This window comes from Sus scrofa, chromosome 13 (assembly GCF_000003025.6).
Source record: "Sus scrofa isolate TJ Tabasco breed Duroc chromosome 13, Sscrofa11.1, whole genome shotgun sequence".
In the NCBI taxonomy this organism is placed as follows: domain Eukaryota; kingdom Metazoa; phylum Chordata; class Mammalia; order Artiodactyla; family Suidae; genus Sus; species Sus scrofa.
In genome coordinates this window covers 36,365,625-36,393,137 of record NC_010455.5, presented here as the reverse complement: position 1 = coordinate 36,393,137, position 27,513 = coordinate 36,365,625, and the positions used below count along the sequence as shown (strand labels likewise).

At 41.6% G+C, this 27,513-nt stretch overlaps 1 protein-coding gene across 4 annotated transcripts in view; it reads right to left on the bottom strand.

Moving 5' to 3' along the window:
• Positions 1-27,513, bottom strand: part of CACNA2D3 (calcium voltage-gated channel auxiliary subunit alpha2delta 3) — an 802,825-nt gene that overhangs the window by 631,982 nt on the left and 143,330 nt on the right. For all 4 annotated transcript variants that reach the window (XM_021068973.1, XM_021068975.1, XM_021068974.1 and 1 more), the window contains one exon: positions 8,761-8,877. In XM_021068973.1, coding sequence (XP_020924632.1) covers positions 8,761-8,877 — 117 coding nt within the window. The remainder of the gene's footprint in view (positions 1-8,760; positions 8,878-27,513) is intronic.

The window sequence follows — 27,513 nt, the reverse complement described above, 5'->3', positions numbered from 1 at the left end:
TTTAGGTCAAATATTTGAAAATGGGACAAATAACCATGAATTGGGGAGGATGTGGCACAGCGGTTCTACACACAAAGAAGAACACTTTTTTTTTTGTCTTGGTCATTTTAAGGCCACACCTATGGTATATGAAAGTTCCTAGGCTAGGGGTAGAATCAGAGAACTACAGCTGCCGACTATGCCACAGCCACAGCAATACGAGATTTGAGCCACATCCATGACTTACATCACAGCTCACAGCAATGCTGGATCCTTAACCCACTGAGCAAGGCCAGGCATAGAACCTGCATCCTTATGGATACTAGTCAGGTTCATTTCCACTTGAGCCTTAGCAGGAACTCCCAAGAACTCTTTCTACAGACTGACCTCTCCAGAACAGGCAAGAAAACTAGGATGCAGTTGACCAAGTCAACCCAGCTCCCATATAGGACTGATGGAAAAAAAAGGGCTTGAGGAGACAGTAGATAAGATGCATACAAAATGCCCGACATTTCTCCTTCCAACTCTTTACAGGAAGCACATCTCCCTCAGGAGGCAGGCGAGTTGCTTACTCTCGTTGTGGCCCAGAAAGCAGCTTTCTGGGCCTCTCTGTGAGGCTCAGGTTGACACAATCTGAAGTATATTAGAGGAAACCCCAACCCCATTTGGGGAGAAACCCACAAGACCATGTGGATCCATGCGGTTTTGTCCTCAACCATTAATCAAGGATGGCTCGCTGACCTCATCAAAACGGGTGAATCTAGATTGCTGCTGTGTTTTTAAGTTTCTTCTGGTTTGAGGTTTCTATTCTAAATTTTCTTAGCCATTTATATGGAATGTTGCATATTCTGTAAAATATGCCAAAAAAGAAGAAAGAATTGAAAGTTTGCCAAAAAAGAAGAAATAATTGAAAGAGGTTAAGAACAAAAGGAAGAAATGAAGGAAAAGGAAGGAGGGAAGGAAGGAAGGGGGGAAGGACAGAGGGAAGGGTAAAAAGGCTACAAGATATAGTAACACAAAAAAATAATTGTCTTTTCCTGTGCATTTGTGACTCAAAACATATTTTTTCCTGAAACAAATTTACTCCTTTTTCAAGAAACAAGTTTGGAAATTTTGAGGTGAGATCAGAAATGAATACAAGGCAAAAAGATGCTTTCACAGCTACTTCCATTGCTTGACAGCTGAAGTCTATCCCAGCAATGTTCGGTATACTCAACTCCTGAGACCTCTATCACTCATTTTGAACTTACTATCCACAGACTCCCCATGACCTACCTAAGACACATTTTATTTTTTTTAGGGCCACACCCATAGCATATGGAGGTTCCCAGGCTAGGGGTCAAGCCAGAGCTGTAGCAGCCAGCCTACACCCCAGCTCACAGCAATGCTGGATCCTTAACCCACTGAGTGAAGCCAGGGATTGAAACTGTATCCTCATGCATGCTAGTCAGATTTGTTTCCTCTGAGCCACAACGGGAACTCCAAGGGGTATTTAATACGGGGAGAATGAGTTCTGTTTTAAAAATCTTTCCTTTAGAAATTTGTAAACAAAATGGTTGATTTCATTTTCAACTTAATGGGTTTGCTTTTGAAAGCATTCCTCACCAACAATTTTCACAATGCCTACAGATATAGATGAGTTTTTACACCACAAGTGTTCACATGGTACACAGACAGTCCTTGTAGATATGAGACCTTTTTCTAGCTTATATTTTTGGTACAAAGCATGCCTTCTTTGGATGTATCCTACTTTTCATGCCTCAGTGTATATGTATATTTACATAAAAACATAGATGTGTTTTATAGTCATACATATGTAGACACACAGCAGTCAAAAAAACAGCTAGAGAAAGTCACTTTAATAGTACCCTCTGGCTTTTTGGAAGATTGGCATAAATCTCTTCTTCAGGGGAAAAAAAAATCCATTTTTCTGAGAAGGTAAATGTTTATTAAATGCAAATACTGATATTCGTTACCTAGGAAAAATGTCTTGCTGCATGTGGAATTTCTTGATAAAAAGCTTTCAAGTCCCAGGTTTCTTCAGATAAGCCACTATCGGTGAACTGATGCGTGAATGCACTGAAATTGAATTACTGTACAACAGCAATTACTTTCCACAGTACAGCTATAATGGGAATCAGTTCCGCAATGAACAGCAGGTAGCTTTAGGAAGGAGGAAAACCTTTAATACATAATCGAGTCTCTCTTAGCTTTTTCCAGGAAGCAAAGATGTTTATTTCTAAGCCAAACACATTTTTTTCAAGGGCCCGATTTATCATTTTATCAATGTAAATCAGAAAATAAGTGAAACAGGATTAAGTCTATTTGCAAAAAAGGAGTTTCGGAGCGCTTTCAAAATGTATGAAATATCTTACCCAAAGTTTGGAAAAAACAGACTCTTCACATAGTGAGTTTGGCTGCAACATGCTTGCTATGTCTTTTCACAGTCCCAAGTGAAGTTTCTTTGTTTAGATTCTTGTAATTAATAGGAGGAGAAAAATAAAATTGAACAGCAAACAAAATACTTCATGTTTTGCCTAATATGCTACCAAAACAGGTACCATCCCATAATCGTCTTTGTCTCTGTGAAAAGTGTTAAGTTTGCAGGGGTCTACACTCGGTAAAGGCAGGCAGAGAAAGCTGTGTGGATCACTGCCCAGCCTGAACCCAGGAATGCCTAGGAGGACAGGAAGTGTAACACTGGTGCAAATCAGGTTGCAGGGTGATAACCTCAAAGCTGCTCTACGCAATCAAAGGCAAAAAACCATGTTGGGGAATTCACCCATAGAAAACCATTCTACAGAACAGTGGTATAAACTCATAAATTCTCTGAGAATGTCATTGCATTCATGTATCTACTCTTTTCAGGGAGTGCTGCTCATTTGGGTTATATGGACTGCATGGAAAGTACAGGATCATTACTTTCCCCTGATTGTGTTGGTATCTGTCCTAAAAGTCTATCTCTATCTCCCTAATCAGAGATGCCCACGGTTACTCAGAGTTACTTCTTACAGATTCTCCTCAACTGCATGTTTAGCTGTGCCTGCTCAGAATTCCCTGGAGCCTCAGATGATCCTTCCGGCTGGTCTGTGCTACTTCTAGCGGATGCTCAGATTTTAATGACAAAGGAAAGGCAGGAGCAGCTTGTCCATGACACCAATGGTGTGCAGTGCACATCTCTTGCCTTCCCCCTTCCCACAACCAAGGAAAAGTCTTTGTCACCATCAGCAGCTCAGACAAAGAGGAGCTATGTCAAATTTGCCTCCCATCAATATTTTGGATGATCTCTGAAACACTCACAGCTGAGCATTTCCAGGTGTCACTTAGGATCAGCCCAATGGGTGTGCACACCTGGCAGAGGATGTATTACTTCCTCCACATACAGCATATGAACCATCTCCCTTGAAATGTTCATGATCTAAAAACAAATTGATTCCATTACCTGTCCATTCATAGGGACTTAAAACTTGACAAATTGCTCAGCAGTATTAATCAAGAACTTGGTAACATGAATATGTCTGAACAAAGAAGTTGGGAGATGATGATCTGGGTGCAATTCTTATACACAAAGGCAAAGAGCAGTATCGCTGCATAAAAACCAATGTGGCCCTATGTTAAAACAACCTACATCAAGCCTCCGAGTAGAATTGAAAAAATTATTAACCACCAATGGCATTAAAAAGTGCTAGAAAATATTAGTGAAGAAATGCTACCATAATGACGGCACCATTATGTTAATAGCAATTATTGAAGCTAAGGTTATCTGTAATTTGCTAGCCTGAAAAAAAAAGTTACATATAGTCCATTACCCACCAGATGACAGAGGTTATGTAATGGGCAGGCCACTTTAGGTTTCACATTTACTTCAGACATCTGACGGGGAGAAAATAGGATTTTCTGTGATAGGATAATTGTATAGTGGAGAGCAGTAATTCAAATAGGGGACGGGTATGATAAAATCACTCTGATTCGACTAATCACTGAGAAAAGTGATGGAGAAAAAATGATGAAATCAAGCCAGAAGACACAGAGGAAAAGATCAACACTGTTTAACAGCCAAAAGATGACAGACATGTTAAAGGACTGGGTTACCCTATCACTCTTTTTTTTTTCCCTAGCAGTAACTGAACGTCCCTCTGCAAACTAATGGTGTTAGTGCAGGTCTCTGATTTGCTATCACCAATCTCATAAATACTCTCTCTCACTCTCTCTCTCTATAGATATAGATATAGATATAGATATCAGCAGAAATTTTAATAATCAGAATTGTTTATGAGCTAATTTTTAACTGTGCTCTTAGGTCCTCTCAGCCATCCACTGTGGAGGAGCACTTGGTGCTTTGTAAGTCAGTTATTGGTAGGCAGGTACTAGGGGAGACAGTAGGTCCTCCGACCTGACTCGAATTGCTAAGGATGGAGATGGGGGCTCAGAAGAGGGAGGCTGCTAGGCATAGTGCATCACAGAGATGGGGCAAATTCTAAGATCTGGTGTTTTCCTGGGCCATTTGAGAGGGAGAGTTCCCATTGTGGCTTAGCAGGTTAAGAACCAGAGGTAGTCTCCATGAGGATGTGGGTCTGATCCCTGGCCTTCCTCAGTGGGTTAAAGATCCAGCATTGCTGCAAACTGCAGTGTAGATCACAGACGCACCTTGGATCTGGCGTTGCTGTGGCTAGGGTATAGGCTGGCAGCTGTAGCTTCAATTCAACCCTTAGCCCAGGAACTTCCATATGCCACAGGTATGCCTTGAAAAAGAAAAAAAAAAAAAAAGAGAGAGACAGAAGGGGGAATCACTGCTCTGTGGATGGCATGGACAAGAAAGGCAGGGCCCTGTTGCACAGCGGTGCATTCTAGTGCACTGTGGCAAACAATGCCTTCACTATAAACCCACTAGCAAATTGGAATTTAAGGTCTTTGCACTTCAAATGATCTCAAGTCCCACAGGCAAGAGCAACCTTTCCTATTAGAGAAGAGAGGTTCCATTATAGCATGAAAAACAGTCACACCCACAGTTCCCCCACCATAAACTAACATCCAGGAGGCCTGTCAGTGTCCACTTTGTCTCATTCCAAATGCCACATGGTCTGTGACTATTGTCAGCAGAGCCACACAGTTCACAAGAGGGAGCAGGCTGATCTCAATGAAGTAACTGTCTCCAGACCAAACTCCAAGTTGATGTACAAGCCCTCTTTCCTATTTAAAGACTGGGAGCAGGGGAGAACCACATACGGCTGGACCAGTTTCCCTAGACTTTATGGTATCTCAAGTGTGCTTTTACAAAGGGCCTCATACTCTGTTTTAAAATACATTGTTCTGAGAATCCTGGATTCCTTTACCTGGGGGGCATTTCAATTCAAGTAGAGCAAAAACAAAACAAAATAAAACAAAACAAAACAAAATTCCTACTCTCAGGAACCACATCAGCCATATCAATCTCTCTTTTTTTTTTTTAACTTCACTAATTTAAAGCAAAAAGTTTTCAAAATTAGGTTCCCTCCTGTCATCAACCAGGGGCTTCCTGAAGCTTCAAGACTCAGTATTACATGTTCACAAACTCGGAGGTCCTATAACCTGCAGTGACAGCAAACGTGTACTGAATCTTTACTGTTTGCCATGAGTGTGCTAAACACTTGACAGAGATGCAAACAGAGGCACTGCAATCCTACCTCCTGGGTGCCAACGGAACTCCACTGAGCCTGCCCAAGTGACCAGAGCCAAGCCTGTTTGCTCATCTCTAAACCAATGGTCATAACAGCACCTCATCCAGCATTGATGCAAGAACGAAATGAGATGGCATATGCAAAATGCTTAGCACAGAGCCTGGTACACGGTGAATTCAATAAACCTAAGCAGGGATCATCAACTCCTAACATCAACTCCTAACATCTCTGGGGAAGCAAGTGAGGAAAAGAAGTCCACCAAGATTACTTAGCTTTTTTCACTGGCCTCCCACCTTGAGGCAGAGCTGAGATCTGGAATTAACCTCTCTACTCCAGAGCCCCTATCTCACCGGCCATGTGGACACCTGCCACTGAGTGACTGGGTCCAGGTTCTGGTGCTGGCTGGGCCTCTGTATCACAGGAGAGCATGATGCACAAGCCCCTCCAAATTCCAGACACCAGGACTCCCTTGTCTGTCAACTGCAGAGGCAGAACCTAAGGATATTTATGTCTCTTTATACTCCAAAATTCTGTGATTCACAAAGAAATCCAATTTGGGACAGTAACAGCATTTCCCTCTCAAATGGATGATGTTACTAGTACTTCAAACAAAATGAAACATGTACATTCCTTTTTCAAGGATTCAGGAAAATGTGAACTCACGCTTAGGCTGAAGGACTGTGGATTAGCACGACCTTGCTTAGGCTGAAGGACTGTGGATTAGCACGACCTTATTTGGACAGGAGTATTTTTGTATGAATAAAAAGCCTTAAAGATCAGTTCAGAACTGTCTCTGTGTTTGGTAATTCATGTTAAGGAAATGGGCATACACTGCAGGATGCTGAGGGCATGGAATTGATTAAGGAAGTAGACTCTAGTGGTCCCTGTGCTGGGGGCCCATCCCCTACCTCCCATGTAACCTCGGGAAAGTGATTCAACTTCTGGCCTCAGTCTCCTCTTTCGTAAAATGAGAATAATAGTAATTTCCATCCCAGGGCAGGAGAAATGAGTATGCATAAAATAGGAGGTGTTGAGTTGGTTGATCTATTGTTAACTTACGAGAAGATTCATGGCAGCATTATTTGTATCAAAGCTTATAAACAACTTAATTATCCAGATATAGAGGAACAGTCAAATCAATTATGACACACACACCCCCACAGATTGGAATGTTATGTAGCCATCCAAGAAAATCATGAAACACAGTGACACAAGAAAATGCTTATACTCTAACGGAATAAAGAAATGGGGGGAAAAAAAAAAGCTACAGATAAAAGCAAACAGGCAATATAATTGCTAATTTGAAAACAGAAAAACACACACAAGTACACGCAGGGAAGTGCAAAGAAAAAAAGACTAGAAAGAAGAAAACAGAAGAAGGTAAGCCTTGGTTTTCTGCTGGATGATGGGACTTTAAGGTGATTCTTTTTCTCTGTTTGATACTTTTCTATATATTCTAGAAGTTCCAAAAAAGGGGGTGTTCATTTTATAAACAGAAAATAGTCATTGTGGTGGGTTTTTTAAATTTTTTATATCAGCGTTCTGATTGTTAGATCTGAATGGCTACCATGCTGCCTTGTCTATGAAAAATACCTCTTGCTTCACCTCAGAGGCCACCAGGCAGTTCCCAAGGCTGGCTGCCAATACAGTATGTCTATGGCACATAAAAGCACTTTTTTTTTCTAAGAGACTTCAGAGTAACCACCAAGAAATCTCATCTTATTTAAATTAATAATCATAGTATGAATTCCTGTTGTGGTGCAGCAGAAATGAATCCAACTAGTAACCATGAGGTTGTGCGTTTGATCCCTGGCCTCACTCAGTGGGTTAAGGATCTGGCATTACTGGGAGCTGTAGTGTAGGTTGCAGAAGCGGCTGGGATCCTGCATTGCTGTGGCTGTGGTGCAGGCCGGCAGCTGTAGCTCTGATTAGACCCCTGGCCTGGCAACCTCCATATGCCGAGGGTGTAGCTCTAAAAAGAAAAAAAAAAAAAAAAAAATCACAGTTGCAGCAGAAGCTACCATTCACTGACCACTGTTCATGCATTAAGTTCTGTGTTAAAGTCTCAAAACCATAACTTTATCTTCACCTTCCCTATGTGAGTTTTTCCCATTTTACAAATGATGAAATTGAGGCTCATGAAGGCTGTTTTACAAAAGACTGAAGTTTAATAAGTGACAAAGGCAGACACTGAACCCAGGTCCAGCTCATGCTCTTACCTAAACTACAGTCCCTCCTCCCCTCAATCAAAATAGTATAAAAATGTTTTAGAAAGAAGAAAATGTGTGGGATTATCAGGTCCAAAGAGAAATACTTTGTGGAAATTTGGTTTGGCCAGTTAATGGTGAGAGAAACTAAAGGAAGAAATGGACTTTTGTAACAAAGTGATTCTGGAGATAGTAAAACTGAAAGCTAAGTAAATATACTTTCAAAATAAAGAACTCTTCAGATTGCAATTCTTTCCCATAATCCTGTGCCAATATAGCATTAACATAGGATATTGCAACATCCATACATCCTAAATTAAGAATTCAGATGCCCTGTTTTGTTGGCAACAAGGAATAAAGTCAGAGGCCACCTTGGAAATCCAAAATGATATACATGTGCATTTCGGTTCCAGTCTTCCGGCTCATATAAAATTTCAGGGAGCTCTTGCCAGTCAAGACAAACATTATCATTACAGTAATGCTCCAACAGAGATAAAAAGAACTTTCAACTTCATCTAGACTCACTTACCCCATGGAGATTTTCAATTCCATATTTTGGCAAGCATGGCTTAAATTTGTTTACACTTGCTCACTTCAACCACAATGTACCCTTGAATGTACTCTGGCAATTAATGAATTCATCACACAGCCACAGGCCATCCTCTGTGGCTGTATCATTAGCATCACCTCCACTGAAGGCATACAATTGTTAAGAGGAAAACTGGCATCTAAACCCTATATGGTAAAAGGGTCACTGTGCCCCTAGTAACTGCTTATCCTAGTTGACCAGACTTAAGAAAGTGGGCACATGATGGCTGAGTCAACTTTGATCTCTGAGAGCTGAGTGCATCAATGCCACTGCCTGCAGCCGCTTTTGTGTCTTTGGGCAACACAGAGCAGGAACTAGAGGCACTTACCCTCACTGCTTCAGACTTCTTGTGAAACATCTCTTCCATGTTCTTCGCCAGCTTTTTCACCAGTTGGAGGCCATCAATTTCTTCTATGGCAACATCTTTCTCATATTCTTTGTATTTCTGTAAGGAAGGAGGGCAACATTAAAGGCACATGATACCACAAGACACCATGCCCAGGATGTCAGAGCATATTTCCCTAAGAGGAATAAGTAAAAATAAAGTTTTAAAGTTATAGTATAGCTGTCACTGTTGGATTTGGGGACACTGGACTGTATTTCAAAATAATGAAACCACCTAGAGAGAGATGTGAAAACTGGCTCTGGTTCTCTTGAAGCTTAACTAGCACCCAGGAAAAGAATAACCCAAACAAAACTCTATCATCCATCTTCTTCAGTTCTTGAAAACAGCACTCTATACTTCCAACTGGGCCATACTCAGCCATTCTTCTGGAGGACCACCCCAGATTCATCAGCTATCCTGGCCAACAACACTAGAAACTGACTATTCCAGATATGTCATAGAATAAAAATGAAGGAGTTCCCGTCGTGGCGCAGTGGTTAACGAATCCGACTAGGAACCATGAGGTTGCGGGTTCGGTCCCTGCCCTTGCTCAGTGGGTTAACGATCTGGCGTTGCCGTGAGCTGTGGTGTAGGTTGCAGACTCGGCTCGGATCCCGCGTTGCTGTGGCTCTGGCGTAGGCTGGTGGCTACAGTAGGCTGGTGGCTACAGCTCCGATTCAACCCCTAGCCTGGGAACCTCCATATGCCGCGGGAGCGGCCCAAGAAATAGCAACAACAACAACAAAAAGACAAAAGACAAAAAAAAAAAAAAAAAAAAAAAAAAAAAAAAAAAAAAAAAAAAAAAAAAGAATAAAAATGAAGAAACTCAGCTTTTTTGGCATGTGTTTTCCCTTGAACATCACTAACTCAATTTTCTCATGGCCAAAGACCAAGGACTTAGGGAAAATTAGTTTCAGACCTATGACGCCACAGCTACAACAGGAGTCAACAATATATGACCATTGGGCCAAATCCAATCCATCACCTATTTTTATAAATAAAGCTTTATTGGGACAAAACCACACCCATTTGTTACTTATTCAATCAAGTTAAGTAGACACAACAAAGACTGGATGACCCTCAAAGACTGAAATATTCACTCTGTGGTCCTTTTCAGAAAAAGCTTACCAACTCCTGAAATGAAGTAGGAATTAAAGAAAGTACCATGGCATAACAGCTTATAAACATTTTGTAATGTTAGAGTCCTTGATGTGGATTTAAGCACTTCAATTCAATGCAATTCAATAATTCAATTACTGAGGACTTCCTATGTATTCTCAAAGAGCTCATGCAAAAAAAGCATGTAGGGAGTTTCCTGGTGGTCTAGTGGTTAGGACTCAGTGCTGTCAACACTGCAGCTGGGGTTCAAAATATGGTCTGGGAACTAAGATCCCCTATCAGCAATGTATCTCACATGTGAGCTTTATGTAAGTATAATTTGTTAGTCTGTTCATAAGGGACTAATTTTATTCAGAGTTTACTCAAATTCTCAAAGACAACTTTTTATTTAAAACCCATCACATACCCTGTTAATTTGTCTTTCTACACCAGTTGTTCTCAGAGTGGTCCAAGAACCCCTGCAGAATGCCTGAAACCCTTTCAGGGGTACATGAAGTCCTCCTTTTTTCCAACAGCTTATTTATATGAAGCCATATATTAATTGATTTTAATAAGTCACAAGCTTCTACTCAGGAAAAAGAAGAGGCTTCACATATTATCCAGGCTCTAGAGACCTTCATAGTAATTTCTGAAATGGTAAGATAACTTTGTGATGGTGGGATAATTTTTAAAATATAACTTTATTTTTTGTCCCCATTTCCTCTCCTTCACCTTCAAATATATAAACTGGGAGGGGGCTCAGTCTTTCCTTGCCTCCAAGGAAGGGAGTGTGTGTGCATGTTTGTTTTACAAAAACACTTCTCTTCCTAGCTTAGATTCCCAAGTCCTTAGAGGCAATAATACTGGGTGTCCTGAAAGAACAAGATTAGAGTTTAAGGACAGAGGGAGTGACTCTAAGGAAAAAAACGTAGAGTGAAGATTCCTCCAATCCCTAAGGCTAAAGTGAAATCCATAGAGTCTGGAGGTATCTGGCCACAGTGAGCTCCCACTGCCCACTGGACACCAGCAGAGCAGGAGGTCAGAAGGCAGGAAGGGATGTTAGGACTGGGCATTAGAGCCTCTGCCTTGAAGGTTGAGCCCAGGGCTTAGAGTTTCTCAGAATTAAGGTGATCCTGATGAAATTAAACCAAGTGCTCTTCTGCAGCACCCGAGTATGGATCAAGACAGAATCTACTCCATCATTTATAAGACATTCTGAGAGGCTTTGCATGGTCCTATAATGGCTTGAGTTGTAAGGGACATGTTTCTCCCTGCTCCCTGAAAATGTCCATAAAAATCTTATGTGTTTTATCTTGAGAGTCTTTCTCTTCTTTGGAAAACCATCATTCCTTCTTCTAGCCTTCCTCTCCTCCTCGACAAGGGTATCCTGCTTCCCTAAGATGAGGAGGACTGCACCTTCCCTCCACGTTTCCAGAGCACTCTGTGCTCATCTCTCCTGGCATCATAACTTGTGTGGCCCAAGACGTGAGGACAGGTATTTGTGGTCACCCCTCAGGCCCCAGCAGACACTCACAGAAGTCCTCTGAATAAAGCTTGTTGCAGAACAACTGCAATGCTACAAAACAAGGAAGATACAAGTAAGAATGCAACTGCATTGTCTAACAGACCTGTAAGGGTGACCTCCCATTCCTTGGGAGGTTGACTAGATTGGCCCGAGATGTGGGACTCCAGCCAGCCCAAGCCTGGCTCAGGCAAACAGTGTCCTCTGGTGTATGAATAAAACTTCAATGACAATCACTGGAAACTTTCCCTAAGTTCAGATGCAAGCCAATGATGTCTTTGGAGCCAAAAATTCTGGGGGTTCTCTGCTGCCTGCCAGATGTGCTCCAAAAGCCAAAAGGCGAGGTCAGCTTATATGCAAGGTTGGTTCACTACCAAAATGTAAAGTTCAAGAAGACAAAACAAAAATAATGTCAGTCTAATATTTACAGTCAGTGAAATAAATCTCTGTCTTAGGTAATTCTGAAACTAAAGGTGATCTAGAGGCTTAAAATAAAGGAAAAAAAATGTATTTCACCATTAGCCATTATCTAAATCTTTTGGTTTTTATATCAGGCCCTATTATTCTGGTCATATGGGTTACTTACATGTGTTTTTCTCCCAATAGACTTCTAGAAGGGATCAATTTAGTCAACTCTGACTATCCACCAAGTTCTCAATGAGACTTTCCCTGCATCTTAGCAAGTCTGCTCCATGAAAAAGAGCCGCTGACTTCATGGAGGCCTGCCAGTCTCCCAGGACTGTTTGTGCGTGATGACCTAGCCAACTAATCTCAACAGGAAGCTCTGGCCAAGCCAAGGATCCCAGATCTGGGACAAACTTAGCAGTTCACTGGTTCTATTCCTCTTTCAAACTCAGCCCTCTCCCTTTAGAATATGTGACAACAGGTCCTCTTTGCCAATGAGCCAAGCCTCATACTACTTCCTCACTAGTCTGGGAAAATTATTCCATAAGCAAAAAACACCCTGCTTTCCAAGACATGTTAATGCCTGTTAGAATTGGGTCAGAACAATGTAATGCCTTACTCTTACCAGGAAACATTAGACTGGGCTGGAATCAAAGGATTGTGAAAAACAGAGTGATCTAGTGATAGTCATTAATCAATTGCAAACCCTTATCGGCTTGGAATGGTGATATACACTAAAACCATTAAAAACACTAAAAACATACCCATGTATGAAACCAAGCAATCTGACCTCTAGAAACTGGATAGCATAAACTATAAAAGCACACAAACTCCACAGAACCATCCCAAATTGTGCAAAAGAATGTGGGAAACAAGCATACGGTATATTACAATAGGTTATAGACAGTAATCATGGGTGAGTTTTTCTTTTAAATTACTAATCTGCCTACACATGCATATACATGCATACAAAAACACTGTAAGAAGAACAGATACCAAAGAGCTGGCCATGCAACTGCAAATGATTTTCTTCTTTCTACTTTTTGCTTACCTATATTTTCTAATTTTTATAATAAACATACTATTTTGGAAATGAGAACATCTAAGAGTTGCAGTTATAGGTAAAATAAAATATGGGCTTCTAATAACAGATTTCTGTAGGAGCATGTGGCCCCAATTAGAATCTGTGTAGTTAAGCAGCATGTCTTTATCAGCAGCGCCCAAGGAAGTCAGCAAAATTAAGGCTCCCTGGGCCATAGGCCCAGCAAGGCCCTCGAAGCTTTTCACATGTTAATGAGTCTAATCCTCACAGCTACCCTGGGAGGTAGGTATCATGCCCATGCTGCAGATAGGGAGCTGAGGCACAGAGACATTTAGTAAGTTGTTGAAAGTCAAATGGTTAGAGAGTGAGTTTTAAACCCAGTGAGGTCAGACCTGATATTGCTTGGTCTTCTGAACTTGGCAGGGGGGTGGGGGGAGAGGAAGGATAGTCTAAATATTTGCAAACTTGCTTCAGAGGGCCCATTTCACTGCCATCCTAGTACCTGTTTCATTGATTTGTAACCAATAATGGCTTGGACTTCCAAGAGCGTCAAATGCCTAAAACAGGAGATGACAACATCAGTTACCAAGGGCAACAGCTGCTTACAAGGCTCCCCCAAGTGAGCAAAAGCCATGTGACCAGGTCACACTGGATGTCACAGGAGAGGTCCCTATCCCTCCAAGGGGCCTGTAAGGGGATGAATTTACAGCCTGACCTCAGAGAAGCAGATGCAGCTCTTGACTCTTGAAAGTGGCCCTGGAGCCTTAATTATAAATTACTCCACAGCAATGTTTGGGCTACAATTTGTCTTGTTCTCTAAGGCAGCAAAAGTCCTGGAAGCAAAAATACCGCAAACTCCTTCTCTTCTGGGGTTTGCCTCCCCACGCAAATGGGACATCAGTAACACTTTATTTTCTACAGCCTTAAGGACTGCTTTAGAAATTACTTTGCTTTGTTTAAAAATAGTCATCCTTGAGCAGGGAGAGAAGGAATTCAGAAAATATCAGCAGGTCCCTGTCAATATTCAGAAGGAAGGTGGAGGCGAAGACAAACGTGGAAGAAACACAGCCGCCTGATTAAAGATTCAGGCCAGTTTGGACTGGACCTCTGTTTCTAGCACTCCATTTGCTTGTTCCACAAACATCTATTTTGCGTCTCTGATATTCCAGGAAAGGGACAAGGCACCAAGCACAACATGATGAGTAAAGCAAAGTTTGATGAGCAAAGCAAAGTTTGAGAAAGCTCAAGGCCTAATGGTCAGGATGGTTCTGATAAGTGACTCCGCAAAGAAGATGCAACATTGTGGTTATGTACCCTGATGGGGTGGTCAAGGCAGTCACTCCATCTTGTTGGATCCCTAAAGGATGACTAGGCTTGGAAGAGGGGGGATGCCAAGAGGATGCCAGAGGGAGCAGTAGGTATGGAGGGGGGGATATCCAGTAAAAGACAAGGCCAAAGAAGTGAACAGGACCAGGCCATCAAGGGTAATGTGTTAGGATTAAGAATCTGGACCTTATCCTGACTTAGGTAGGAGGCTGAGGGTATGGAGACAGACAACCAGGGCCACTGAAGGATTTGAGGGTAGAAGGGACTCAATGGCCAGATCTGTGGTTCTGAAAAATCTCAGTGTACAGACTGGAAAGGAGGAACATAAAACTGGGTGGAGACAGGGAATCAGGAGGCTGGGGAAGCCAGGATTTGGAAGACAGCACTGGAAAAAAGTCAGAAGTGTCAGAAAATGAGAAGTAGGCTCCCTGAGCGATATCAAGAGGTCTGATGGTCAGACACAGCAGCAGTTTGGACTGATTGGCTGTTTCACTTTAGGGAAATTGCTTAACCTTCTGGGTCACCATGTCCTTGATCAGAAAGCCAATTTTCCAGAGCTGTTCTTAAGGGTTACTGTAAGGATCGTGAAAGCCCCCAGAACAGTTCCTGCACATACACGCCACTTTCTAATCTTCGTGCTCCCCTGCTTTCCTCTCTTGGAATTTCTGCTACAGATGATTCTACTAAGTATCATATTTTCATACTAACGCCCTCCTGAACTGAAGCTTTAATGTAGAAGATAAATTCTGACAAGGTGGTTGATGATGCTAATGTTCTTCCCTCTGCCACCCCTGGCCATCCTCTGAATCTCCCTCTGCCTTGGGGCAGTAGCTGGAGACACCAGAGCAACACAGCCTGTGGCTTTAGCCAAGACCAGGGTCAAGGCAGAACACAGCCCTTTATAAAAGCACCTCTCAGCATTCATGACACAGAAGAAAGGCAGTCTGAGAAACTTTTTATTCCCTCTGTCACATGAGAACATCTGAAGCTTCCATTCCTTCTGTTAGCAGAATCAGCATTTGGCAAGAAATCTTGTGATGAGCCAAGAACATTTATCATTTGAGAAGGGAGACACAGAAATGCATTATTTCTGCAGCATCTATTTTGCCAGATCATTTCACACAAACACCAGGAAGAGAAAAACACTACTTCACTGTCACAGCACTTAATGTTGTTCATACCTTTGGGTCATTTTTTTTCCTATGTGATAACTGAATACCTAGAAGTGAATCACCTGGAACAGCCCTCAGAGAAGGGGCTCCAGTCAGGAGACTTCTGACCAATCACAATTAGGATAGAAACCAAATGCAGAAGAGGGGTTCTGAGTGTGCACTAGCAAAAAATACCTTCTTGCAGAGGATGGATGCAAGAATACTGTTAGCCAAAGAACTGGAGCCCGTGAACATGGTCTTTTGGTCTCATAATTTTCTCATCATGAACTGAAATTACATCTCCAGAGTCAGCATAATTAAATCACTAGATGAAGACTGACAGAAGGTCCAGGGGAGGAGATGGCAAAGCAAAGACCTGCTTGTCCCCAAGCGAGAATGTGGGGAGCTTGCCTCAAAGTCCATGGCTTTAGAGACATTGGCCTCCTTCTCCAACTCATTCCTAAGCCTCCAGCACTTCCCTTGAAATCTGCTAACCAGTTCCCCAGTAAATCTTATTACTGGGAAAGAAACCTGAGACAGGCTAAGGCCAGAACACTTAACCTTTAAGGCTTGTTCCAAAAGACCAGAAAATGCCTCATGTTCCTATCTTAAGATTCACTTTTTGGTCTTATTCTCATTCCTTTAAGCTCTGGAATAGCCACAATATAGGAGATAAAAATCATTAAATCTACCATTTAAGTAAAGAGCACACCAGTACAAAAAAAGAAACCTAAATTGAAATCACTGATATTTTCACTCATTTAATAAACATTTACAAAATCCCTACCATGTGTGAGGCAGGTGGAGAAGAGTGGGGAATCACTGGCAAATGCATGTGTTCCCTTGGGATATAAGGAGGATAAAATTTTGTTCTTTTTACTAAAAACAAACAAACAATAAGTTATAGCAGAGCCACATCGGTTATTTCCATCTAAAACTGAGCCCTGACATCCCACACAGGCGTTCTGCGTGTGTGCCTCCTCCCGGGCTCACAGCTGTCTCCAGTGCAGCTATGTCACTTCTACCCAATGTGGAAGAGCAATGTGTGTCTTCTACTAAATGCAGAACAGTCTATAAAGCACAGACATATATTTCTCCCTGAGGAGGGAAGGGTGAGTAGCAGGAAAGGTGGGCAACCCAAACTGTTTCATAAATGCTAAAAACTTGGCCAAGAACAGGAATAATCACAGTCAGCAGGTTAGGCAGAGGGTCCCAGGGAGGAATGTAAAATAATCATTGAGGCAAGGGTTGTAGAAAAAGAGATGATTGTGCACCATATATAATCCCAGGCTTCCTGGGAGATGAAGTTTATTAAGTACACTATTAATGTAATGAGACAGTCATAACCCATCACAAGGTGATTGGTCAACAGAGGCAGGACAACTATGGCCAAGGTCTGATGGACAATGGGAACAAAGGGGGTGGAGGGAGAGATGGGACAGTCTCTAGATAGTACGTAAGTTCATCATATGTCCCTCCAGTGGGGAGAAAATGATGCAGTTCCTGCTCTGTCTCCTCCTCTATCTTACTCGTAGCAAACAGGACTGACAATGATGAGATGGGTAGGAAAGAATCTGTATCGATTTTCTGGCATGCTATTATTGATATGGAGTCTGGTATCAACATCCTGCTTAGCTTAGAATCACTGGCCAGAGTTCAAGTCAGAAGGAAATCAACAATAGGCATCCCATTTGCTAGGTCGGTTGGCATGGTGCTAAGACCAAGGACTCTCCAGCCAGATGTACTAAGTTCACATCCTAGCACTGCGACAGGTTGCTCAGCCTCTCTTAGCCTCCTTTCCTTCATTAGCAGAGTGGGTGATACCAGACCTCCTACTGTTCTTGGGATGATCACATCAGGTCTAATGTGTGAAGTTCCTAGCATAATGCTGGCTAGTGAGTAAAGCATTTAAAAAACACTGATGGAGATGGCAGAAGTGCTAATAAACACTGACATTTTTCCTATAACTCCTAAAAAAAGGATATTATCTTATCTCAACAAGAAGAAGGTCTCAAACTACTGCGCACAACCTAACAGATGAACTACCTCTCAGTGTTGCTCTGGGCAATGGCATTTTTCAAATACATTTCCAAGGCACTGAGGGGTCTTCAACAGAAATTCTTTGGAAATGGCTTCTTTCTGGCAGAAACTGGAGGCTGGAAGTCTATATTTGTGTGAGGGAAGATGATAGTTTTTAGATACGTTACTAAAGATGTTGCAATAACAACTAATCATCCACAATTTGGGGGTTCTCTCCTTATAGGCAGTGTCATTTTCTTATTATGACATAAATGTACCTAGTATTCCTCTCAACTCAATTATTGCATACGGAAGTGTCACTTCAAAATACAACACTCAAAAGCAATTATGTTTCTAAGTAAATCTATCTCCAAATCCTTTAAGCTGATGTAAGGAGTGCTTCTTCTTAACCATCACAACAACAAAGCTAACTGAATTCATGGAACTCTAGGTCACAGGAGACTATTTTTCTATTTGAAAATGGAAAATGCCATTCTGTACAAATCATTCTGTTTTGCAGAGGTATTCTGATCAGGTGCCTCCAAGGTCAAAAAACAAACAACCCAAAAAAACCGCCCCCCCAAAAAAAAACAACCCTCCTACCCACTATTAATGCAGTGCTCTTCCAGATCTAGTTAAGTTTGAGGAACATCCTTGAAGAATGTAGTTTTTCTCTGTCAAAGCTATCTGATCAAGAGATAATTTGCGTAAGAGTTAGAGACCTTGTTTACAAATGACAGAAGAGAGAGGACAGGACACTAAATTACAACCCAAAGAACAGACAGAGAAGAGGCAAGGAGCAGCTGGGCTCTGACTTCTGTAGGGCTGTAGCAAATGGGGACCACTTGAGGAATCTGGAATATCACCTGAAAGCAGCTCTTGTTCTATGGGGTGGGAAGCATAGCAATGGACCACCCCTGAAGGCAAGAGTTTCCTCGGCCTGTTTTTAAGAACTTCCAGCTGTGGGCGGGGAAGAGTAGTGGGGTTTAAATTATTTCTCAAGGTGCTTTGTACTCACCTCAAGAGAGCACTATTACAAGAATTATCAGGGTTCCCTCCCATGTCCCTGGAGCCCTTGTTCCCAGTTAGCTGTTTGGAGCACCCTACTAAATCACAGAGTTCCAGGGAGAATGCTCTTCAGGGCATCTGGCTCTGCCATGGGTGGTCTCTGACAGATTTCTACCACTTTCAGATTGTCAGGTCCTGAATGAAAAAATGAATCTCTCTCCTCTCCCTGTTTTACTGTCTACTTTTTTTTTTTTTAAATCCTGATAAGTCTCATAAGCTTTTACTGTTCCACACAGTCAACTGGACAAATGCCACTGATAAATTTTATATCTGTGGTGATAAAACTGAGTGTGAATGCTGCTTTAGATTGCTGTTTATATATGGGAAATTAAGTCAGAAGCAAGCTACTACACTGGCTATTGATACACCCATCCTTGCCCTAGCATGGCAGTGTAATATACTACTTTAAATGTGGGAAATTCATCTATCCACTGAACAAAAATCAAATGATCTCCATGCTTACTTAAAAAAAAACAAAAAACAAAAAAACCTTCAATTACTGGTTATATTTTAGATTACTGCATGGGGATCCAAGGCTCTGAAATATGAATATTTATGATGTACAAATATCCTTACAACATGAAAAGCCAAAATAATGATTACAGGTCCATGTGTGCTAGAGAAGAAAAATCTCATTTTATGCATTTAAGAGCATGTTTTATGCACTCCAGCAAATTTAACTACAGCCAAATGGCAAATAATAAACCATTACTTCACAAAGCTTGGATTACTTGTATATATTATTTCCTACAGTTGATTTTTTTCAAACACATTTTTCTGATTTTCTAATTTAAAATAATTCATCCTTCCTAACCCTCAAGAATTAGCAGGAACAGTAATAACAATAATAGTAATTTATCAGTAATAGTAGCAATCAGCATTTATTGAGCATTTACTTTGGGTCAGGTAGATATCATTACTCCCTATTTTACAGGTTAGGGAAATGAGGCACAGAGACATAAGGTAACTTAGCCAAGGTTGCACCACTAGTAAGAGGTTATATTAATTCAGGAGACATTACCTACTGTAATAAAAATATCCCAAAACCTCAGTGGCTTAAGACAACAGAGGTTTATTTCTTATTCATGGAACCATCCCTTGTGGGGGTTCCTAGTCACTAGTCTTTTAAATAGTGATTTAGGGACCTAGGATCCTCCCTCCCATCAGGTGCCTCTGTTCTCCCCTCAGGGTTTGGCATCATTTGCATTCAGCCAGGAAATGCAGGAAGAAGGGATGGAGAAGATGTTCATGCACCTTGAACTCCTTAGCATGGAACTGACATGCATCAGTTCTGCTCACATTCCACTAGCAGTAACCAGCCACCTGGCCAACACAACATTAGAAGGCCTTGGAAATGGACTGGTGGCTGAGGAACCATCTCCAGGCCCTAACTGAACCATGTGGAAATGGGAGCTTAAATCATCAGGAGTGTATTAGCTGTCTGGTAGCATGGCCTCAAAGTCCATACTTTAAATGCTTGATATAAAGTGTAATGAGATGAAATCTCAGATTAAAACTTGGCTGGGAACCATCTGCAAGATGAATACTTCAGAGCTGGTCCAATCAAGTCACAATCTACAGAAAGGATAACATGACCCAACTACTTGTATGTGTAATTATGGTCAGATGCCAATGTTAAAGGCCAAGATCTTGCAACACAGAAATGAACACATTATAAACAATTCTTGAAACTTTTGTCCTATTTCCTTAATCCTAGCTCAAATAAAACTGCTATTTGAATAACATCAATGACCTTTTCTAGCATAGGATAGTCATTGCCCAGGCGCCACAAAAGTTAATTGGCTTAACTAAAGTCTTTTTAATTCTATATCCGAGATGTCCTGGAAATCGAAGGCAATCAATGAATGAGTCTGCAAGACCCGTAACAAGCTTAAAGCTAATACTATTTGCAGCTGCTCAAGTGGTTTCTGTACTGACAGAGCCAAAAACTGGAAATGAGTGTTAGGACCCTGTATCTGAATGAATCTTTAACTCCATCAACTCCAAACTGAATACGGAGATATCGATTTATGGCACAGCTAGACTCTAGCTTTTCTTTGGTGAGTGAAGAAAACCATGGTGAAATCATGCTTAACAGTTATCAACACACTCTCCCTGCTAGGGAAGAATGAGGACTAGGTCTCTCCTCTCCTGCTGAAAGCTTCCTCTGTAAAAAGGTTGGGAAGATTTTAGTATAGAATCCCCTGCTGCTGATCTCAGAGGCTGAAAAAATGATCCATAGCATCAGTATCCTTCATGGAAACATGCCCTTGCCTCACACCTGCCCCTAGGTGCTTGAGGCATTTGCAGCAGGTGACCCCCTCCCCCTCCCATTTCACTCACCACCAAAAAGTGAAGACATTATACAGGGCCTTCTCTATGCTGAGATGCAAAAACAGAATTTAAGCCCTCTAAAAATTTAGACATCATCAACTTCAGAATCAAATGACTTTCTGACATCCTTCACCAAGCCCAGCACACAGGACTTTCCCCCAATATTCTTAAAATCGCAGTGTTAAAATCCAAAAGGGGAGTTCCCGTCGTGGCGCAGTGGTTAACAAATCCGACTAGGAACCATGAGGTTGCGGGTTCGGTCCCTGCCCTTGCTCAGTGGGTTAACGATCCGGCGTTGCTGTGAGCTGTGGTGTAGGTTGCAGACGCGGCTCTGATCCCAAGTTGCTGTGGTTCTGGTGTAGACCAGCTGCTACAGCTCCGATTAGACCCCTAACCTGGGAATCTCCATATGCCGCGGGAGTGGCCTAAGAAATAGTGGAAAAAAAAAAAAAATCCAAAAGGAACTTAAAAAGACTCCCTTTCAGAAGCCGTAACTCAAATGCCTCCAGAGCCAGATGGGTCATACCTGGCAAGGGATTTGGGCCAGTCCGGGCCTATAGCAAACAGCATAGGTCTGTCTCCTCCTAAATGGTGGCTACTTTTTGGCTTCTGCTGATCTCTGCGGGGTGAGGGGCACACTGTGGTTACTCAATCTTCCATTTGTTAAGAGAAGTCAGAAATCTATGTTTTTCTCTGAAATCTCCCGCTGAGTACATTTCTTTGAACACTCTGGGGCCCAGATACAAAATGTCTCTAAACATCTTCCTCCTCATTCATCTTCACATGAGGAGGCCGAGACAGAATAACACGGGCTTACATCTCCCACAGGGCAGGGATGTGCTGGACAGTGTGCAGATGGCTTCCGGGCATCCACCACTAATCCTTGAAGCAGGCACTGTGAGAAGTGTCACCATCATATGATTCTAAGGCACTCAAAGGGTAGCTGCCAGACCAGACCAGACCAGGAAGGGAGGGACATCCACCCGGTTCAGCCAGTGGGGAAAGAGCTTGGGTCCTGTTCACCATTTGGGGTTCACTGGCCATTCAGGGGCTCAGGACCTGAGGCTGCTCTCCCCTAGGGGCCCTTATGAATGACCAAAAGCACTTTGATTTCTTGTGCATTTGGGATTACCGGGCATGGGATTGAGACCCTGAAGTTAAGGGATCCAGGTCAAGGGAAGACCACCCATTACTCTTGAAATAGGGTTTTTTTCTACAGCAGTTTGAAAAATCCTAGAGTCCTAGGAAACGTTAACGAATGTTCCTGTTCCCCCTCCCCTACACAAACATACATACACAGTCATTAGGCTATGAATATTTTTTCCCCTACCCATTCTTTTTCTTTCTTTCGTTCTTTCTTTTCTTTTTCTCTTTAGGGCCACCCCTGCAGCGTATGGAGGTTCCCAGGGTCAAATCACAATTGCAGCTTCTGGCTTATGCCACAGCCACAGCAATACCAGATCCAATTCGTGTCTGCAACCTACACCATAGCTCAAGGCAACACCAGATCCTTTAATCCACTGAGGAAGGCCAAGGGATCGAACCCACATCCTCATGGATGCTTGCTGTGTTCTCAACCCACTGAGCCACAACAGGAATTCCCAAATATTTTTTTTTCTCCTAGAATGCATTTAGGAAATTGAAAAGGAAATTAATCAATATGTACACTTTATTCTTATTCTCATACCATGGTATGCCTTTAAGATGGGGACTTGAGAGTAGGGGTTGGGGGTGGCTGCTGTGGCATCTGGTGAAGCCTACCAATTCTTTTCAGAATATTTTCAAATAAAAAAAAAAAGAAAAAGAAAGAAAGAAACCAATTCTATTGAAGTTCAGTGTTCAAAATATTTAAAACATCAATTTGTGATGCATTAATGTTAGGGTTTCTTTAACAATGCATTAAATAACAAGAACTAGCAGTAAGACTTCAATTGCCCTAACCATCAGTGTCAAAGACAAGAGTTAACAGGAGTTCCCACCGTAGAGCAGCAGAAACGAATCCAACTAGGAACCATGAGGTTGCAGGTTCAATCCCTCGCCTCACTCAGTGGGTTAAGGATCCAGTGTTGCCATGAGCCGTGGTGTAGGTCAGACACGGCTTGAATCTGGCGTTGCTGTGGCTGGAGGCTACAGCTCCAATTTGACCCCTAGCCTGGGAACCTCCACATGCCGTGGGTATGGCCCTGAAAAAAAAAAAAAAAAAAAAAAGTCAACAGCAAAGAGACATCTACATTAGTGACAATATGACCTGAAAATATCTGTGATTTTTCTTGGTGACAAAGTCCTGGGCACTGCTGTAGCTTGTTATCTACATTTGTAAGCTAAAGTAATAAATTTCACTTAGAGGTTAGTAAAAATTAAATGTCTCATTTTTTTTTCCCCACCTAAGTTCACAGCTTAAATTCTCTCTAAGGCGTGGACACAGGTTAAGCACCCCGATACGCTCCCCAAGAAGAGCAAAAGGGCCCAAAAAAAGGTCACTGGATGTGTGCACAGTGACAGGGCATGTGCCCCTGATTCACATCCACCATCAGGATGTACAATGTGCCTGTTTTCAACCTCTGGTCTATGTCACTTGTACTGCCTGATTATTAGCATACAGTTAAAATCCAATTTAATGTTTATATATATTGAACATACACACCAAATTATGGACATTTCCTCCAACAGTTAATTCTGGCAGATGGCTTCGCTGTATATGTAAGTATAGATTAGACCTTATGAGTTTCCCTGGGTGCTCTGTCAATAAATGACGATTTCTCAAATGGATCAGGGAAGGGTAAATTCTAAACTAAGAACAATATTTTATCTCAGGCTAAGGTCTTAAGGGCTGAAAAGAGCTATAATTTTTTTTTCCTTATATAACCACTGGGTTACTAGAATTTTTCACAAAGAACATACAATTATTATTTGTGTGATTAAAAATACGTAATGTGTCAAGTTCAAGGAAATTTCATAATCATTGATATAAAATTATAATACATGCCTCATAATATGCAAAGAGGAATGTGACTGCTTCAGAAGGCTTACATTTGAGACATGAATTAAATAACCCATTGACCAAGCCTCCCCTTGGTCCACAGCCACTGGATGACTGTGTCAACAAATATCTTATCTAGTGCACATGCAATTGTGCACTATCAGAGAACTCTGCTCATGAAATACTAAGAGAAGTGTATTACGTTTATAACTAAAGTTATGTAAAAATACAAATCAAAAGACACTGAGAGAGACCATAACAAAATTCTAATCATGGCTACCTTAGGGTGGCAGAGTATTTAATGAATTTTTCCAGTTTTCTACATTTGTTTTGTGTTATAGCTTTTCAAAAGAAGAAAGTAAAGTCTAAGATGGAGAAAAATAGGACAGTTAAGGTGGAATTCAAATCCAGGCAGGCTACCTCCAGAGCCCTCCTATGACTTCCCCTAAGAACTCTTCTAAAATAGTTGAAGGTAAAATGAGACTTTTTTCTTATTCTAAAAGCAAAGTGTTCTTGCTATAGGAAGTACAATCAAAAGGCAGATATAAGCAAATAGAACAAAACAAACAAACAAAAAAAACCCTAATCCTGCTACCCCCAAATTCAAAAGGTTACCCTGTGGTTAATATCCTTAGAGATTTTTTTCCATTTTTCAAATGGAAGATCATATGTGTAACTATTTCTTTATAGTCAAAGTGAGATAATCCTATACATGTCAATAAGATATAGTTTCAAATTATGTCCCCAGGAAGCTTAGATTCAAAACAGTTCATCCTTCAGACCACCAAGATAAATGCAGAGAGAAGTCTGGCAGCCTTTCTCCAGGATCTACACCATTCCACGTTCATCAACCATGAGAGATTCACTGTGGGCATAGCTGTTCTGGGTAAAAACTGCAACAAAACACTTACAGGTTTCGATTACCAAATATTTATCTTCCAAATAAATCTTGCATCTCCCAATCCTTACAGAAAATCAATTTGTTAATTTACTTCTATTTCATTCTATAATGTCTCCTTTTGTTAATCCTCTTTCCTGGGGGGTAGGGGTGGGGGACGCTTTTCAAATCTTGTCACATACCCTTCACTGAAAAAGTGCCCTTTTCGGAATTCAAGGTGAATTGTACTTCACAAAGGAGCCCTGAATTTGTGTGCCTTTCTCTACATTCATTTTCTGTCCCACGGTCTCTCTCATTAATTGAAATGCTTTCTTAGTGGTTCCATTTCCTTGTGATCACCATGCTTCCTTTAATCCACTTGCCTTTCATTAAATACAGTGGTGGTGGGCTACAAAAGGTTAACCAGGAAAAGGAATACAAAAAGAAAAAACTGGAACATCAACCAAAAATAGAAAAAGAGAATTAACTTTAAAACCATGATGTACACATTAATTGAAGAAGAATGGGAGGAAGGCACTTACTTGGGCCAACACTCCTTGAAAACAGAATGGGGGCAGCTATCCCATATCCCTGGACCAGGAGGGTGGTATGTGGCCCTTCAGCTGCATCCTCATTGTTATGATGTTTCACTTAGGCTAAAAGCACAGACTTTTAAAAAAACATAAAATCACGTATCTGAAAATCAAGAAGCATGAACTTCCCACTGAAGTATCTAAAGCCTCATGTCACAAATCAAGACTCCAAGACTCACAGAGGCTACCAACTGGCTCAAGTTTCTTCTCCAAAGTGGCAAAATATGAATCCAGTCCCAGATGGAGGACTTCAAAGCCCACCTGTACACTTTCCTTCTTCCTTTTAAGGAATCAAGTTGAGGCATCTCCTTACAAAGGTGGTAATACCTCTCCATCTATCTGTCTTATGAATCCATACTACATGCATCAGAGTTTGCAAAGCAAGCTGCTTCTGTGTTGTTCAAAAATTATTTCACATGACCCAAGAACATGCCCTGTGTGAATGCTAAAAAGAATCCAGGAAACAAAGAGTAATGGTGGTAGGTCAAATTATCATGCCATTATGGGCTTTGTACATCCAATCTTCTCTTTTAGAAAACTCTCCCTTCCTCTGATGCCTCCACTCCTCTCTCTACCCAACTAACTTCTACACTTCAGTCAATATTCTGATCAAGAGTCACTACCTGTAGGAAGTCCTCTCATTCCCCAGGGTGAGGCTTTGGTCCACTTGGCTTGTTGATCCATTTTCCAAGTGAGAAAAAGTATCACAGCCCTTGACATGACTTAATATGCATATGAATCTCTGAGGGGTTTGATTAAAGTGAAAATTCTGATTCAGACCTGGAGTGGGGCTAGAGATTCTGCACTTCTCACAAGCCCTCAGATGATGCTGAAGCTATCTGTCCATAGACCACAAACTGAAGTCTAAAGGAAGGAGACTCTGAATTCATCTCCATATTCTCCACGCATGGAGCTGCAGGAGAGGAGATGAGGAGGGGGGCTCTCTGAGGGAATAAAGAAAAATTTCTGCCTGAGTAGGTCAAAAAGCTGTTGAGTGGTGCTGCCATTTGTCCATCTTTTTTCTTTTTGAAATATTCAGCATTACTACACAAAGTTCCTGATTTGAGAAGATATAATTTATGAACTAAGGCCCAAGTCTAACTTCAAAGTTATTTCCTACCATATTCAATAGACTCAAAATATGACACTATCTTTGGCATCTCAGGGCGTTCAGAAGTTAAAAACAAGAGGTGAGAAAATAAAACCTTCTGGGGGAAAATAAACGAGATTGTCAATGTTCTTTGTAAGTTATGGCTCCAACATGCGGGTTCCCTTTCTTTCACTATGGACTGGGCTATGAAATAACAATACTGCATCTGTCCTGAACCCTCTGCTAGGACTCTCCCTCAGAGGCTAACGAAAATAACAATAATAACCACAGCAGCTGCAGGAGCCCCAAGCTTAATTGGCCACACATCCTGACCCACATACTAAGTGCTTCACATAGAAAGTAAGCAGTTTAATCCCACAATGGGTAGCCATTATGATCCCTTCTATTTCAGCAAAGAATAACTTCAGGCTATAGGTAATAATGCGGTTTGCCCATGGTCACAGAGTCAGTTCACAGCAGGGTAGGATTCGAACCCAGGCTGATTCCTAAGCATGGTGTCTGAGAGATATGCCAAGGTCATTTCAAGGTAGAGTGAAGGAAAAGGTGACCCTAAAGAGAAATCCTGAGACCTGAATCACAAACTCTAGATAGGAAGCAGGAGAGGTATCCCTTGGGATGTGCAGAAAGGTCCCCCTGGCCTCAAAGGGTGCTGTACTCAGCCCAGACACAAACCCAGCTCAGCCTGATCATCAGGATTCCACCCATCTCCCATTTTACTCATTTGCCCTTTATTCTGCATGGAACATACTCCTCTCCCTTTTCCCCACAATATAATTTGTCTCTCTCTCCCTTGGCTTTTTAGTTAAAAACAAGAGAGATGAAGCTTGAAACCTAATTAAGGAAATGGCCCATGTACAAAGAAAACAGCCAGGGATCATTATTCAAACGGCAGCCTCTCTTTTTGTTTTTGAGGGAAAGCTAATGACTGCTATGCAGCCCAGTGGCCTCTATATCATATCGTTGTTCACATCCCGTTATTAGAGGGTAATGCCCGTGATTGGAGAACACAATGAATAAAAGCATGCATGGATCCCTGTTCTCGTGTAAATGCTGTTTTGATGATTTGAAATAAAGACAAATGTTATCCTGGGAAATGTAGAACTCCCTGTGGCAAAACCCATCCGTCTTATGTTAGTAAGATTCCCTCTCCAGCAGACCTGAGTCCATGTG